Source organism: Mus pahari, chromosome 19, assembly GCF_900095145.1.
Source record: "Mus pahari chromosome 19, PAHARI_EIJ_v1.1, whole genome shotgun sequence".
Lineage (NCBI taxonomy): Eukaryota > Metazoa > Chordata > Mammalia > Rodentia > Muridae > Mus > Mus pahari.
In genome coordinates, this window is record NC_034608.1 from 31,891,194 (window position 1) to 31,906,848 (window position 15,655).

The 15,655-nt window shown below is 49.1% G+C and overlaps 1 protein-coding gene across 1 annotated transcript in view; it reads left to right on the top strand.

Annotated features, from left to right (window-relative positions):
- Tmem255b (transmembrane protein 255B) overlaps nucleotides 1-15,655 on the top strand; it is a 27,862-nt gene that overhangs the window by 3,280 nt on the left and 8,927 nt on the right. Inside the window, exons 2-4 of the mRNA XM_021219696.1 lie at nucleotides 2,421-2,563; nucleotides 5,324-5,386; nucleotides 12,661-12,750. Coding sequence (XP_021075355.1) covers nucleotides 2,421-2,563; nucleotides 5,324-5,386; nucleotides 12,661-12,750 — 296 coding nt within the window. The remainder of the gene's footprint in view (nucleotides 1-2,420; nucleotides 2,564-5,323; nucleotides 5,387-12,660; nucleotides 12,751-15,655) is intronic.

Here is a 15,655-nt window from a genome sequence, read left to right on the forward strand (position 1 = left end):
TTTTTTTTTTTTTTTTTTTTTGGCATTGTCTTTGACTCCTGCTGGCCCGAGTCACATCTCACTAGCCCGAGTCACATCTCACTGGCCTGGGCCATCCGTTTAGCATGCTTTCACTTCCCTTACATTTACACAGAGGTTGTGAACACAGGAGAAAGTGGAACTGGGGTTTCTCTCTCTGCTCACCCTGCTGCAATTTCCTCCCCAAGGCTACCTACCTACCACCCACCAACCTCAGGACTCTCTCAGGGCCAGCTGGAGCCACTCCCCAAACACCTCAGGGCCTCCTTTCCTGGGTGGTGTTCCCATACCCCATTCCGGATTCTCCTCATCCCTGACCCTGTAGAATGTGGCACTTTATACAGTCTGAATGTGCCGTGGCTCATCTTATGTCTGGTGGCCTCTTATCCCAAACAAGAAGCTCCTAGGGGAGGGTATTGGGATTGCCTAGTGTGGTCTCACCCAGGGTAGTGAGTCTGGGATCTGAAGGCATCTGCACACAATGGACACTCAGGTGGGGGATGGGAGCCTGGGGCATGCATGGGAATGAGGAGGGAAAGCAGAGGGGTGAGTGGGATGAAGTGAGCCCATGGGGGTGAGCTGAGGCAGGTACAAGGGTCCTGTGGATTCTGGACATAAACCATCCTCTCAGGTAAAAGAGGGGAATCGGAGGGAGAAGTGGGGACTGAACCCATACTGGAGGCCAGGACTTGCAAAGAGCTCTGTCTTCTCCTAACCCCGGGGGACCTTGGAAGCAGTGAGGACAGAGGTAAAGAGGGTGACCCTTGCCAGCTCCCGGGAGCCAGCGATGGCTGTGTTGAGGAATGGGTAGCGTCGCCTCTCTGGGGGGACAAAGGGTGGTTTAGGAAGGGATTCTCAGGAGAAATCTATCAGTTCTGGTTGAAGAGGCTGAACAGGGATGAGCAAGACCTCTGGAGATGGGTCCTGCTCCTGGAGGTGTGTCCTTGCCGGGCCAGATAAAAATGGCTTTCTCAGGTCAGCTGAATCATGTGGGATGTGGGAAGCCGTCTGTGGTGCTTTGAAAATGTATGTCTTGAGTCTGTAACTGTCCTTTCCTTGGGTGTCATAACCTTGACGCATGCTAAGCTTCACCCGTGGGATCAAAGGCGTGTGGCGTCGTCAGATGAGAACCTACCAGAGCGTGAAGGTCCGCCCTCTCAAGCCACTGGCAATTTTATTTTATTTTATTTTATTTTTTTGAGACAGGGTTTCTCTGTGTAGCCCTGGCTGTCCTGAAACGCACCCTGTAGACCAGGCTGGCCTTGTCTCTCAGAGATCCATCCACCTGCCTCTGCCTCCTGAGTGTTGAAGTTAAAGGTGTGTTCCACCATGCTTGGCTCCAGTGGTTGTGTGAAAGGGGGTGTACTTGGGTAGGCAGGCTACTTCCCGGTGGTGCAGGTACTGTGCTGTGTGGGCACACATAGAGGCACACATGAGTACACTTGCATGTGTGTGCACACTCACAAACCGTTGACTTGTAGGACTCCGGAGGAGGAGGAGGCCACCAGACTTTTCTTCTGCTCCATTTGCATTTGCAGCGATGTGGTCAGATGCTTGGCTGCATCAGAGTTGAATGTCCCTTCCCACTTGGCTTTGGACATAGCCTGTGTTTCACGTGTGGGTGTGCAGTGACTAAGGGAAGCAGGTGATGGTCAATGGAAAAGCTGTCTATCCTCCCCAGACCATCAGGGTAGAGTCAGGCTCAAGGGAGTACAGTGGAGGGCGGAGCCCTTTCCTGTGAGAGCTGTATGACTTCTGGCGTCCAGAGGAGCGCTCTGTGGCGCTTGGCTTTGTCTGATGAGGGTACTCCGTGGTATTCCCTCCCATTTTCTCTACCTGTGACTTCATCCCGGAGTCTCATATTCCAAGGCGGTTGCTGGGCCTGGCTATTATATTTGTATCTCAGGCAGGAGGTGGGACAGAAGCCAAACTGAGCTCCCTGAAATGTTCCTGAATCCAACAAGCTCTGCTGAGCGGTAGCATGTTCAGAACTCAGTCTCACAGCCTGAGGCTGCAGATGTAACTTTCTGGACAGGTGGGTAGCTCTACACCCAGAAGCCCCAGCAGCTGACAAAAGAGGCCCAGCATCTGGGGCACAGCTGCCCCTGATACTTATGACACCTGTATGTCTCCTCTTTACCCTATGAAACCCTTCTCCCCTTGGATGTGAGATGGATGAAGACAAGCCACTCTCCAGCCTCAGGCAGTGACCCCTGGCTTGGCTCAGGACCGTCAAGGAGGAAGGCATGGGTAGGCTGCTCACCTGCCTAGTCCTGGACGGGGTTTTCCCTGTGTTGGTAGAAGACAGGCCTGGAGACCACAGGCTTCCAAATGACTGGGTTTGGAGCATAGTGGGCAGGTAACTAGCCCTCAGCTCACCAATTCCTTTCTTTTCCTCATAGAGGGCTTTGCAAGGAGGAAGAAGATCTCTCTGTGGTTTGTGGGCTCTCTGCTGCTGGTGTCCACCCTCATCCTGACCATTGGCCTTGCTGCAACCACCAGGACAGAAAACGTGACTGTGGGCGGCTACTATCCAGGGATAATTGTGAGTCAAAGGCCTATGGGGGACTGGGCAGGATGTTCAGTGATCTATGTGGACAGATACATCACCTACCTGATAGTCTATGGTGCTGGAAATATCTGCTGGGGCGAGGGAGACATAGTCCTAGGGAAAATGACCCAAGCCTGATGCCTAGTGTCTGAGAGAGTATCCAGCAAAGGAAGAAGGCTGAGGGCTGCTGGTTAGAGGGCCCTAAGATAGGCCATTGTCTTGCACCATGTTCGCAGGCCAGCGGCGTCATAGGGCCCCTTGGGGGTAGACCAGGCAGGAGAAGGGTAGGACTTGGTGATGGTAGAGAGGGTTCAGGGTCACATAAGGTTACACAGTAAAGGTGGGGAGGGCCTGAAGCTGAGGCGAGCCAGAGTCTCTCTGAAGAGATGATAATACATTCTCCCCAGACCCCCGAGGGACCAGCCCCGCTGCCCCTGGACATTAATACAGCAGCCCCAGCATAATTCCTGGCAGATGGGCTGGTGGTCTTAGATGGGCTGGTGGCCTCGAGAGCCCCATGGGAGGTCATGGGTTGAAGCTGTTGTTCATGATGCCACCATTGAAAACAAGGAGAGTTATGTGCTGACTTCCCACGGAAGGTTAAATGACACTAGGGACAGTGCTAATGATTTCAGCAAGGTAGGACTCTCAGCCCTCAGCCTCGAAACATATTTACTTTCATTTTATCTTTGTTGCCTATTTATGCATCTTGGATACATGAGTTACATGTTATCTGCCTGGATATAATTCACAGGTAACCCTGTGTATAAAGCATCTATGCAGGAATGGTTTTACTTGTGATATGGCATGAAGCGCATACCAGAGATGCTGCTCTTCTCCCATGTTGCCAGGGCAAGGACAGGATCCTGAAATTCACGAGCTAGACTATGTGAAGGTGTAGCATCTCTGATTCTCTAAAAAGTGTGAAGGTCAATCTGGAGTGGTAGTAGCTGCCTGTTCTCCAGCTACACTCATTTGAGATTCTCCCCTCAGGGAGTTCTAGTTTCATTTTGTTGCTGTGATGTAACACCCTGACAAAATATAACATATGGGCGAGAAGGTTTATTTTTAGCTCACATTCGGGGCATAGTCCACTGTTGCTGGGATGGCACAGGAACAGCAGCTTGAAGCAGCTGGTCACATCCCATCTACACTCAAGAGCAAAGAGATATAAATGTGTCCATGATGAGTGTTTGCTGCTTGTGTTCAGCTTGATTCCTCCATTCCTGTACAGTTCAGGGCCTCCTTCCTAGGGAATGGTGCTGCCCACAGTGGGCTGGCTGTCTCACATCAATTAACTTAAGCAAGTCTCCCACAGACACTCCCATAGGCCAACCCAACATAGACCACCCTTCATTGAGACCCTTTCCCCAAGTGATTTTAGGTTGTGACAAGTTGATAAGCAAAGCTCATCACCACAAGATTATATTCCAACCTAGAGAATCTCTGAGGGAAATAAGCAAGGAGATTTTGCCCTGGGGATGAAATAAAAGTATATTATCCAGAATTAGCTTTGTCTCAGATTTTCTATCTTCATGGAGATGATAGTGAAAGTCAGATCAGAGAGACACTGTAGCCAACAGAGCTGAGGGTGCCAGCTACCTCAGGAGAGTAGCCTGGGCATGAGACACTGTAGCCAATAGAGCTGAGGGTGCCAGCCCACCTCAGGAGAGTAGCCTGGGCATGAAAAAAATCATTTTTGGAAAAAAGTTTTCACATCCAAAAAATATTAAACTTAGTATAACTTATATATTTAACATCTTTATGCTGGATGGGGTCTGACATTTGTGAACTATGGGCAAGAAGTGTGGCCTTCAAAGCTTGATTCTTGGAGAGATGCCATTCCTCGGAGTCAGTATGGGCCAGTGCTTGATCCCTCAGACTATCACGGGCTCAGAGCAGAATCTCTGGAGCTCAGGCCCAATGCCCAGGCTTTGAGATGAGGACAGACACAAGCAGACGACGCTAGCACCTGACTGACCCTCTGCCTGGGAGACCTCCTGGACCCCAAGCCTCCAGCTTTCCCTTTTCACACGCCCAGGTTGCCTGCTGTCCTGTCCAATCTGGATTCTAGTGTAGGCAAAGTCTTGGCATCCCTTCTGTTGAAGCATCGTAGGTGTTCCACCTGCCAAATCTCTCTCCGTCTTTCTCGGGCTGCCTTTAGAGGGCATGTCAGAAGGTCAACGTGAGGGCTCCGGGTCCCTGCAAAGGTGTACCGAGGCTTAATACCTGATTGGTGTGATTGAAAGTTGTGCTGATATAGAAGCATTAGCTTCTGCCTCACCAGTGGGCATTAGGGGGGACAGGAGGGGACTGTCCCTCTCTAGGGACAGTAACCCCATGCTGCATGGTGAGGGTGGCCACACTCTTCTCCGGACAAAGTATTAAATTAACTTTTTTAAAGACAGGGTCTCATTTGGTAGCTCAAGTTGGCAATCCTCCTGCCTCAACTTCCCAAGTGCTACTGTACTCAACTGGACAAAACATTTAAGGGTGAATTATTATATATTTAAAATTATATTTGCTTATCTTGAGGGGAGAGTAGCATTATGCTGTGATACATGTGTGAAGGTCGGAGGAATTGGTTCTCTCCTTCTACCATGTGGGGTCCTGGGGATTGAACTTAGGTCATCGTGCTTGCCAGCAAGTGCCTTTACATACTGAGCCATCTCACCAGCCCAAGGGCCATTACTATCTGTGATGGGTCAGTATGATGCTAACCAAACATCTCTCTCATTCTTCCTCTCACCTCAGCTGGGCTTTGGGTCCTTCCTGGGAATCATTGGTATTCATCTGGTGGAGAATAGAAGACAAATGGTAAGAAGACACATCTCTCTTGCAAAATGGGCTTGTGGGGAGTGTTAGCCCCTCAATATAGGATGCTACTGTCACAGCTAGGGTTTCCTCTCCACAGTCACCCGAAACCCCTGGACCTGTATACTATAAATCCCAAGAATCAGGCCTAATTGGTGCCATTCATAGCTTGGCCAAATTGAGCATACCACACAGATAATCAGAGGTAGAGATGAAAACAGAGCAGGGGATCTGGGGTCAGATGCTAGAAACATAGTTACTGTTCTATTGCCGTGAAGAGACATAGTAACCAAGGCAACTTATAAAACATTTAAAACATTGGTGGCTTGCTTACAGTTTTAGAGATTGGGGCCGTGATCATCATGGTGATAGCAGGGCATCAGACCAAGACAGATAATGATGGTGGAGAAGTAGCTGAGAGCTTATACCTGATCCACAAGGTGGGTGGGTGGGTGGGTGGGGGGGGGAGAGAGAGAGAGAGAGAGAGAGAGAGAGAGAGAGAGAGAGAGATCAGAGCCCACTTCCAGTGACACCTCCTCCAACAAGGCTACACCTCTAACCCTTCCCACACAGCTTCACCAACTGTAGACCAAGCACTCAAATATAAGAGTGGATGTGGACCAGTCGTCTTCAGACCACCACAATAGTAGACATTTGGATGATGCTGTCTGTCCAAGTTCACAGAGTATCAATAGCTGTGTAGTACAGGGGACTATGGACTCTAGTTGTTGGTGCAGTGTTGTGGATTATTGCTGTAAAAAATAAGTGGCTATCACTTTTGTGTAGGTCCTGTTGGAGTGCTCGGGGAATCTCCTGTTCCCACCGCTCCCCTCCATGCCCCGGACCATCCAGGGCTAGGATTAGAGACACACATCACCACATCTTGATCTTACATGGGAGCTGGGGCTCTGAGTTCAGGTCCCCATGCTTGCATGACACATACTTCACTGCCTGCGCGATCTTGCTAGCCCCAGCTTTCACTTTGGTGGAGTTTTAATGTGTCCATTTCACTCAGGCTTTTGACCCACTTTAGTTTGCATGAATGATGTGAGGCAGAATTTACAGGTATCCCTTCGTGTTTTCCTTCTCTGAACACCAATTTGTTAGAGTCCATTTTTAAAAGTAACTATAAAATATTATTTATTTATTTTTTTAAATTAAGATTACATCATTAGCTGGGCCAGTGGTGGCACATGCTTTTAATCCCAGCACTCAGGAGGCAGAGGCAGGCGGATTTCTGAGTTCGAGGCCAGCCTGGTCTACAAAGTGAGTTCCAGGACAGCCAGGGCTATACAGAGAAACCCAGTCTCGAAAAACAAAACAAAACAAAAATTATGATTACATCATTTTATCTGTTACCTTTCCTCCCTCTATGCTTTCCCATTAACACCTCCTTGCTTCCTCTTGAAATCATGACACACACACCCACACACACACACACACACACACACACACATCCTGCTAAGTCCATTTAGTGTTACTTGAATGTCTATGGTTTCACGGATGACCATTTGGTATTGGATAACTATTAAGGTTGCTCATCTCTAGGGAAGGCTGACTGTCTCTCTTCCCGCATGCCTTAGTGTGCTGGATGGTTCTATGTCAACTTGACATTAGCTAGAGTCATCTGAGCTTAGGAACCTCAATTAAGTAATTGCCTCCATAAGATCAGGTTGTAGGCAACCCGTGGCATTTTATTAATTAGTAATTGATATGGGAGGGCCCAGCCCACAGTGGGTGATGCCACCCTGGGCTGGTGGTCCTGGGTTCTATAAGAAAGCAGGCTAACAGAGCCAGTCAGCAGCATCCTCCATGGTCTCTGCATCGACTCCTGCCTCCAGGTTTCTGCCCTGTGTGAGCCCCTGTCCTGACTTCCTTCAATGACTATGATGTGGATGTGTAAGCCAGTTAAAGCCTTTCCTCCCTAACTTGCTTTTTGGTCTTAGTGTTTCATCACAGCAATAAAAGCCCTCAGACACTTAGCTACTTGTAGTTCTTTGTCTATGGGGCCCAGTGAAATTTTCCTCCTTCAAGTGAGCATGCTCTTCAAGTCTCGCTTAAGCATCCATTTTGTTTTATGAGTGAAACTTTCCTGTCATTTTCAGAGACACAATCTCATGGTAGATTTTTCTGGTCCTCTGGCTCTTTGTCTTTCTTATTCCTCTTCCATGCTGTCCTCCAAGCCTTGGGTCCAGAAATTGAGCTCTACCCGTGTCAGTTGGGGCTGGCACCCCCATGATCTCTTGTTCTCTGAGCCACGGTTCATCTGTGGCAGACAAGTTTCTCTGGCGATGGCTGCGAGCTAACTGTCTTTCTTGGTCCTTGTGCAAGGTGTCCAGAAGCTAGATGAGGGGTTGTATGTGGTGCATGAATCAGTTCTCTCTCCATCAAACCAGTCATCTGATCATAAACGTGTGACTGGTTCCTGGGCTCCCAGTTCTGCCCTGCTGGTCCTATGGGTCTATCCATGAGCCACGCCATCAGCTTGGTCTCTGCAGCTTTGCCGTAAGCTCCATAATCGGGATTATGTGAGTCTTCTAGCTTTGTTCTGAATGTGGCTTGAGTGAGATCCCTTGTGATCATCGTGGGTAAATGTCCACACCAGGATCTGTGGTAGGGAGGTACCGAGGGGCTCTGCTTCAGAAATACAACCAGCCCCCATTTGTCTAGCATGTTTTTTTTTTTTTAAAGTCTTTCACAAATGTTTTTGAGTATAAGTTTTGTGATCTTGTTGTTAGCCTTATTCCTAGCTTTTATTCATTCTGAGGCTGCCGCGTGGGCATTATTTTGGTGGAAGAATCATTACCACTGGCTGTGCCAAGTTCATTCCAAGCCTGTAAGCCACAGAACTCATTTGGTGCTTCTGGTAGAATTCTAGTGGATTCCTTGAGATTGGGTCTGAGAGGTTGTGTTACCTTACAGACAGCAGCTTTACCCTTCCTGGTGGAGTACAGACCCTGGCCATGACTACTCTGGGCGTGGCAGTTGGATGCTAAAGACTCAGATGATTTACTGATGGGGGAAGCACATCCGCAGCGGACAAGTGTGTCCTTGTGTGCCCCTGTGTCCTTGACCCTGACCAGCCTCCTGTGGTTCCTGTATGATCTTTCTTCTCTCCTTTTTAGAAAACTCTGTGTTTTAAAGCGGATGGCATGGCTCATGGGTAGACTCATAGGACCAGCGGGGCAGAACTGGGAGCCCAGGAACCAGTCACGTTTATGGTCAGATGACTGTGTTTAAGTTTGTATGACAAGCGCACATTTCAATATAATATTAATTTACTATTGGGTGGTGCACCTTACTGATACCCAGATGGGAGTCTCACCCCTATTGATTAGCTTCCATGATGATAGAGGGTACTCTCCATGATATAGGGGAGAAAATTAATCAATGTTATTGCCAAGCTATAAATGCTGTGACTTACAATGGTGACTTGCCTGTGAGATACAGTAGCGCAAAATGGCACAAATGGTGTGAGAATAACCAACCATTATTTAAAAATTGGATAGAGGGGCTGGTGAGATGGCTCAGTGGGTAAGAGCACCCGACTGTTCTTCCGAAGGTCTGGAGTTCAAATCCCAGCAACCACATGGTGGCTCACAACCATCTGTAACAAGATCTGACTCCCTCTTCTGGAGTGTCTGAAGATAGCTACAGTGTACTTACATATAATAAATAAATCTTTAAAAAATTATTTTAAAAAATTGGATAGAATCCATTCCTGACACTTCTAAACTGGCCCAGAACCTGAGACTGAATAGATCATGAGCCTGTGAGAACTCTACTAAGGAAATAAAAGCTGCAGTATTGGGCACTTTACACCTGAGCCCATGTGTACCCATCACCTATCTGTCAGTTCAGAGCTAATCTTTGGTCTCCTTCTATACTTTCCTTCCCACTGGAGCTTGAAGCAAATCCTAGACACTCATTTGATTTGTGCTTGCTCCGATCTGTTCACTCTGAGGGTGAAACCTAATTAGGAATGAGTTCACCATCATCTCTGCCTATTATTGTGACAATATCCAGTAGAAGCCAAAGAAGGACTCAGAGGGAGAGGGAGGGCTCTTCTACCAGGAGGACAACTCTCGTTCCCTGGAGAGAGCTCCTGCTACCTGCCAGTGTCTAAGCATTACCTCTTTCCTTCCCGTTTCCCCTCCCTCGGGGTTCTCAGCATCCTGGCGACTCAAAGATGACACTTCTATGTCTGGGAGGGACAGCACTATCAAAATTCTTGTGGCGATTTGTCACAAGAAGTATACACAGCAACAGTAGGACCCGACTTGATGCAGGTGTGACGCGTGTGTTGTCCCTTCTGAATCCCAGGATGTTGAGGGGGTCCCATCAACCTGGAGCTGTGGGTCCAAGGCCCTTTCTTTCCTACAGGAGCTGTCTGTCTCTTAATTTCTCTCTCTCTTCCAATCTTTCTCTTTCTCTCTGTGTCTCTGTCTGTCTGTGTCTGTCTGTCTCTCTGTCTCTCTGTCTGTCTGTCTCTCTCTCTCTGACTGGCATGCTGAGGGGTTTCTTACATCCATGGGGCCGGAGGAGGGGAGGGAACTCCGACTTTTTCTCTAATGCGCTTTGACTCAGACCCAGCTCAGCCATTCGTCAGCTCTGTGATCGACTTTGTCTCAGCATGCTAGGGGACTTCCAGGCACCGTGATGGCCAGAGCAGAAATGGTGGCTTCCTGCACATGGGATACATGGTGTGCCCAGCTGTGGCTCTGTGTTTTGGAAGGACTTGACTCTCCAGACCTTGCTCCAAAAAGCAGGTCACGTGTGTGCGTTTTCAGCACCTGGAACAGCTCCCACACAGCCCCAGTGCTGCAGGGGACATTGATTGAGGTTAGGGATCCAAAGCCTCGTAACTCATCTGATGCTCCTTGTTCATAAGAGGATGGTGTTTTCTTCCCACCTGCCCTCAGCCTCTGTGCTGGCCGCTTGCCTCTCTTGAACTTAGCCTCTCTGGCCACTGCTACTTCCTCCTGCTGTAATGACAGAGCCCTCAGGTTCCTGGATGACTGGCAGCCTGGAGTGTGAAGAGGGTAGCATTCTGGTCAGAGTAGTTCCACCCTGGTTGGCCAGCAGAGACTGGAGGAGAGCGGCCAGCATTGTCCGAGGATAGCGTGGTAGCCCCAGAGGCTTTGGGATGAGATTTTCCCACTAGGGAAGGCTCCACATTATCCCTGGGAGGTATGTTCTGTGTTTCTAGCTGGGATGGGCTGTAACCGGTGGGTGGCAGTGTGGGGGAAGGGGAAGGGTCTCCATCATTGTGTGACTGGCATGGATGGACAAAAGTCAGCTGTGTGAGGTTGTGTTGGGGTCATGTGCTGAGCACACATGTGGTGTATGTTGGTATGTGGACAGCTCCCCATCAGAGGAGTCTAGTTTTGCCTTGGCAGATGTCAAGGTTTTCACCGCGCTGTGAATTCTGATGTTGAACTATGCACTGACAATGTGAGGTGCTGGGATCCGTTTCCAAGGCTCTTGGCCTCTGGCGACTGCTAAATTAGTTGGCCTGCTCCTCTGGGGAGCAGAGGAGAGGGTGGCCAGCACTCCAGATGCTGCCATGGTTCAGGTTGGCTGGGAATCTGGGCGATTAGATTCAGGATATTCACATAGCAGGGCTTGGGGCAAGCTGACCGGAGCCTTCTGATTTTGCCTTCCTCACAGCACAGTTCTGACTTTTGGGTTCATGTCAAACAAGAAACTGAGATGAGAGAGGACAGGGAGGCAGAGAACACCAGAGAGCAGTGACATTGTCACCAGAAAGCAACCACATTGTCAGTGCATGGCCCAGCCTGGGGCCCGAGAGCTCTGACTCTACACTGGGGCTAAGAGACAAAGAGACAGCTGCTTTCTATACCTGCTCCTCCCTCCCTCCCTCCCTCCCTTCCCATCTCTTTCTTTCTTCCTTTCTCTCTTTCTCTTCCTTTCTCTTCCTTCCCACCATCCTTCATTTCTCTCTGTCTCTCTGTCTCTGTCTCTGTCTCTGTCTCTGTCTCTCTCTCTCTCTCTCTCTCTGTCTTTCTGTCTGTCTGCCTGCCTGCCTTTCTTTCATTTTTGAGACAGGGTCTTACAGTTTAACTCAGTCTAGCCTTAAAATCACTATGTAGACCAATCTGCTCCTGAATTTACAGAGATCCACCACCTTCTGCCCCCCAAGTGCTGGGATCATAGATGTGCACCACCGTGCCATGCCCTTGCTTGCTTCTACTTGATGGTTACCCCTCGCCTTTCCGCCCTGTCACTGGCAATCCCGGTGACCTTATATATCTCCCAAGACTGAGCACCAAGCCCATATACTTGGACAGATGCCCCCTGTTTGGGGAGGAATCCCAGATGAGGAGAGCACCCATGCATGGGGTTTAGGAGGTGTGACTGCTTCGGGTCAGGCAGGAGACGCTGCCTGGTTTTCTGAGCTAGGATCTCGGTGTGTTGCTGAGGCTGCTTTGAGCTCATGATCCTTCTGTCCCTTCTTCCTGAGCTCTGATATTTGGTTCACTATCACCCCTTTCGAATCAGTGTGCCCCACTTGGTCAATCTGAAACTGTGTCACAAGAAAAACTGAAAATAAACGTGGCCAACAACTATAAGAAGGTTTTCAGCCTCCTTAGTAGTCTGAGAAATGTAAATAGAAATAATAATTAGTAATGTGGATTCAGGCAAACATTTTAAAGCACCAATTTCATGCCATTGTGGATACAAGGAAGTAGGCATTCTATGGCCAGTGGCTAGGTATGTTTATAGTGTCGCATTTCCTCTCGAATGTTACAGTACAATGAACCTAAATATGATGCATGCTGAAGAACTGGGTTATAACACATGTTCAAGGAATTTATCCTATAGGAACACCCGTTTGTTAACAATTTCCAGTCTCTATAGCAGGCAGTTTAAACATCACAGGCAGGTAATGGGTGATCTGAGCCAGCTGTAACGCTGGGTCTTTGCGGGCAGGATAGTACAGAATTAATCTAGTTATGTTAGAGGCCTAGGGGAGTACTCGTGTGTATGAAAGTGGGAACACGGTGCAGGTGGGTGTGCAGGGGTGAGGGTGCAGAGGCATCGGGCGTACTTCTGTGCGGAGGTTGCCCCTTGGTCTCGTGGTACAGATCCCACAGAGCGTACCACGTGGGAGAGTGTGTGGCTCCACCCCTTGGGGCGGAGTGGATGGAAGTAAATCAGCGATGGTCGGGCTATCAACTCCACTCAGGCTGACTGTGTTCAAGGCTGGGTTTCTTTGGGTTGAGACTCCACACTCCCCTGTCTTCTTCTCCTAGTTGGTGGCGGCCATTGTGTTCCTCAGCTTTGGGGTGGTGGCGGCATTCTGCTGTGCCATAGTCGACAGCGTGTTCGCAGCGCGGCACATTGTGAGTACCACCTTTGAATGGCCCAGTCTATCCCTAGGGCTCGGTGTCCATGTGAAAAACATCTCAGTCACATAGCTGGTCTCTGACATCGTCACACAGGATCTAGGTGAGCTGCCATTGCTGTCCTCTGGCTGAGTCTGGCCCCAGCAACCCGAATCTCTGTCTCCCGCCAGCCACGTATGCCCGGCAAGCACAAACGCGTACCTCACACAGAAGACACAAATACAACCACACACAACAGATACAAACACCCACCTTACACAGCAGGCACAAACACATAAGCCACACACAGCAGACACGCACATACCATGAACAGCAGCTAGAAACATACACAGCCACACACAGCAGACATGCACATACCATGATCAGCAGCTAGAAACATACACAGCCACACATAGTAAGTACAAACATACCGCACCTAGCAGGTACAAACAGCACACACCATACACAGCTGATACAAGCACACAGTAGCAAGAAACATACACATAGCACATAGCAGATGCAGGCATCCTTTATCATTTCACTACCTACCCCCACTCCAGCACTAGGGCACCCTTGTTCCCGCTCCACAGTTCCGGAGCTCTGTGTCCAGGGGCTGTCCTCAGTCTCTCACCACACTTAATGCACCATGAAATCTGACTCTGCTCTTGTGTGTGTGTGCATAGTTTCATGGTCTCTCTTTAAAGACTGTTGCTTAATGTGGAGCTACGTATATTAAAAATGGAATCCCAGCACTTGGGAGGCAAGAGGCAGGCGGATTTCTAAGTTCAAGGCCAGCCTGGTCTACAGAGTGAGTTCCAGGACAGCCAGGGCTACACAGAGAAACCCTGTCTCGAAAAATGAAAAAAAAAAAAAATGGAAACCTCCTTATCTATAAAAGGACTTTAAGAGGATATAGACAGTCCTACTAGTGAGGTAATTATGAGGAGGAGGAGGAGGAGATGACGACGACGACGACGACAACAACAACACTGCTTGTGTCTGCGTTTCATCGGTAGCCAGTCTGAACTTTGCCCCCACAGTGAACAGCCACGCTTACTCACCCGTTTAACTGTTGCAGGGTCAGGCAGGCCCCCAGGTGCCACAGACAAATGATGAAGCAGCCAGGGTTCTGACCTAGGAAAGGAGATGGAAACAATTCAGAAACAAGTACATCCAGGGTGTCACGTGACAGACTATGCTGTGACGTGCGCTGTGACGTGAGTGATATGGCACGATAGAAAAGGCCCAGTAGAACGTGTGTACTGTGGTACAGTGGCTGGAAGAGAATACATGCACAGTGATGTTGGAGAATGTGATGTGATATGACATGCGGTATGCAGTGGGACATATGTACAATGTGATCTGAATGATACATTCTATGCAATGGCGTGGTGTGGTATGATGTCCTGTGACTCAGGAGATGAGTGTAGCATGCTATGGTGTGATGTGCTCGTACAATGTATATGGTGTGACATGAGGCATGAGGAACACTATTATAACATAGTGGCGTGATTTTATATGCACTATTTTAACCTGGTGGGAATTTTGTACATGTGTATTTGCATGTATGCACACACGTGTATGAGTGTACAAGTGTGTGTAGCTCTTCCAGTACCTACAGTTGGGTGTTTAGGCATCTGGCCATGTGCATATAGACTACAGTGCTCCCCAAAGTGTGTACTAACTTTGCCTTGAGATTCTGTCCCTGGGTAGTGTATGGTTTTTCCCTCGAAGCTCTTCGGCACTTGGCTGAGAGAAGTCACCTTCCAAAGACTTCTGTCTCTAGGCACATAGTCGCCTGTCTGCAGCCATAGGTGTAAAGGGACCTCACTCATCCTTTCTGGCTTCATTGATGAGAAGAGCCTAGGAGGCCATTCTGTCTATATCCATCTGAGCGTGCCCATCTAACAATGCCCACCGGTGATACCCATCCCCGTGCACCTGCTTACGAGGCCTGATGGGTCAGTCTTGGGCCTCTGAAGAGTGGCCAGTGTTATTGAGAGTTGGTACCATGCAGATACACACCAAGCTGCCATCCCATGGGAAGATGGTATGAAGACCCCCATTCCCACTTCACACCATCATCTCTCCCTGAAAAGTCCCCTGGGGGAAGGATCCGTGTCTTGCCATTTTGTGATGGAGGCCGAGTAATTCTGACATCCCTGAGGCATCCTCAGAGCGTGTGAGCCAGCTCTCAAGCTCCACTGTAGCCTCCTGCCTCCACTGTCTGCCCTGCACTGCTATCCCGCCGACCCATCCACACCTAGCCTAGCACGCAGGTGCCGTGCTCTATGCTGTCCGGTTCTCAGGCCTGTCTTTGTCTGCTGCCAGCATTACTGGTGGTTTCTAGACTCCTCTTAGGTCAGAAGTAGTGCTTTGAGAAATGTCACTGATGCATAGTAAAGACCCCAAAGGTGCATTTACAGATTGTATGGCTTTATGGCACTCTGTAAGTCCCAGAACCCGCTGTCGTCTGCTGCCTTAGCGACTGCCTGCTCCTTAGTCTGCCCTCTTCACCCACCTACAGCTCTGGCTTAACTTGGCTTCCTCATGGTTCAACACTATGTTGGTTCATGACTGTTGGGAACACAGGGGTGGGAACATGGTGAGGTAAGACATTGATGAGCTTATGTCAAGTGGTGGGGCATGGCAGATGGAAGGATGCAGGGATGAATGGATGGCTGGATGCATAGGTGACTGGATGGCTGGATATATAAGTTAGTGAGTGACCAGATGCAGAGGTGATTGGTGAATGACTGGATGCAGAGGTGATTGAGTGACTGGATGCATAGGTGATTCAGTGATCAGATACATAGGTGATTGAATGGCTGAATGCATGGATGATTGAATGACCGGATGCATAGGTGACTGAATGACTGGATGCACAGGTGACTGAGTGACTGGATGCATAGGTGACTGAGTG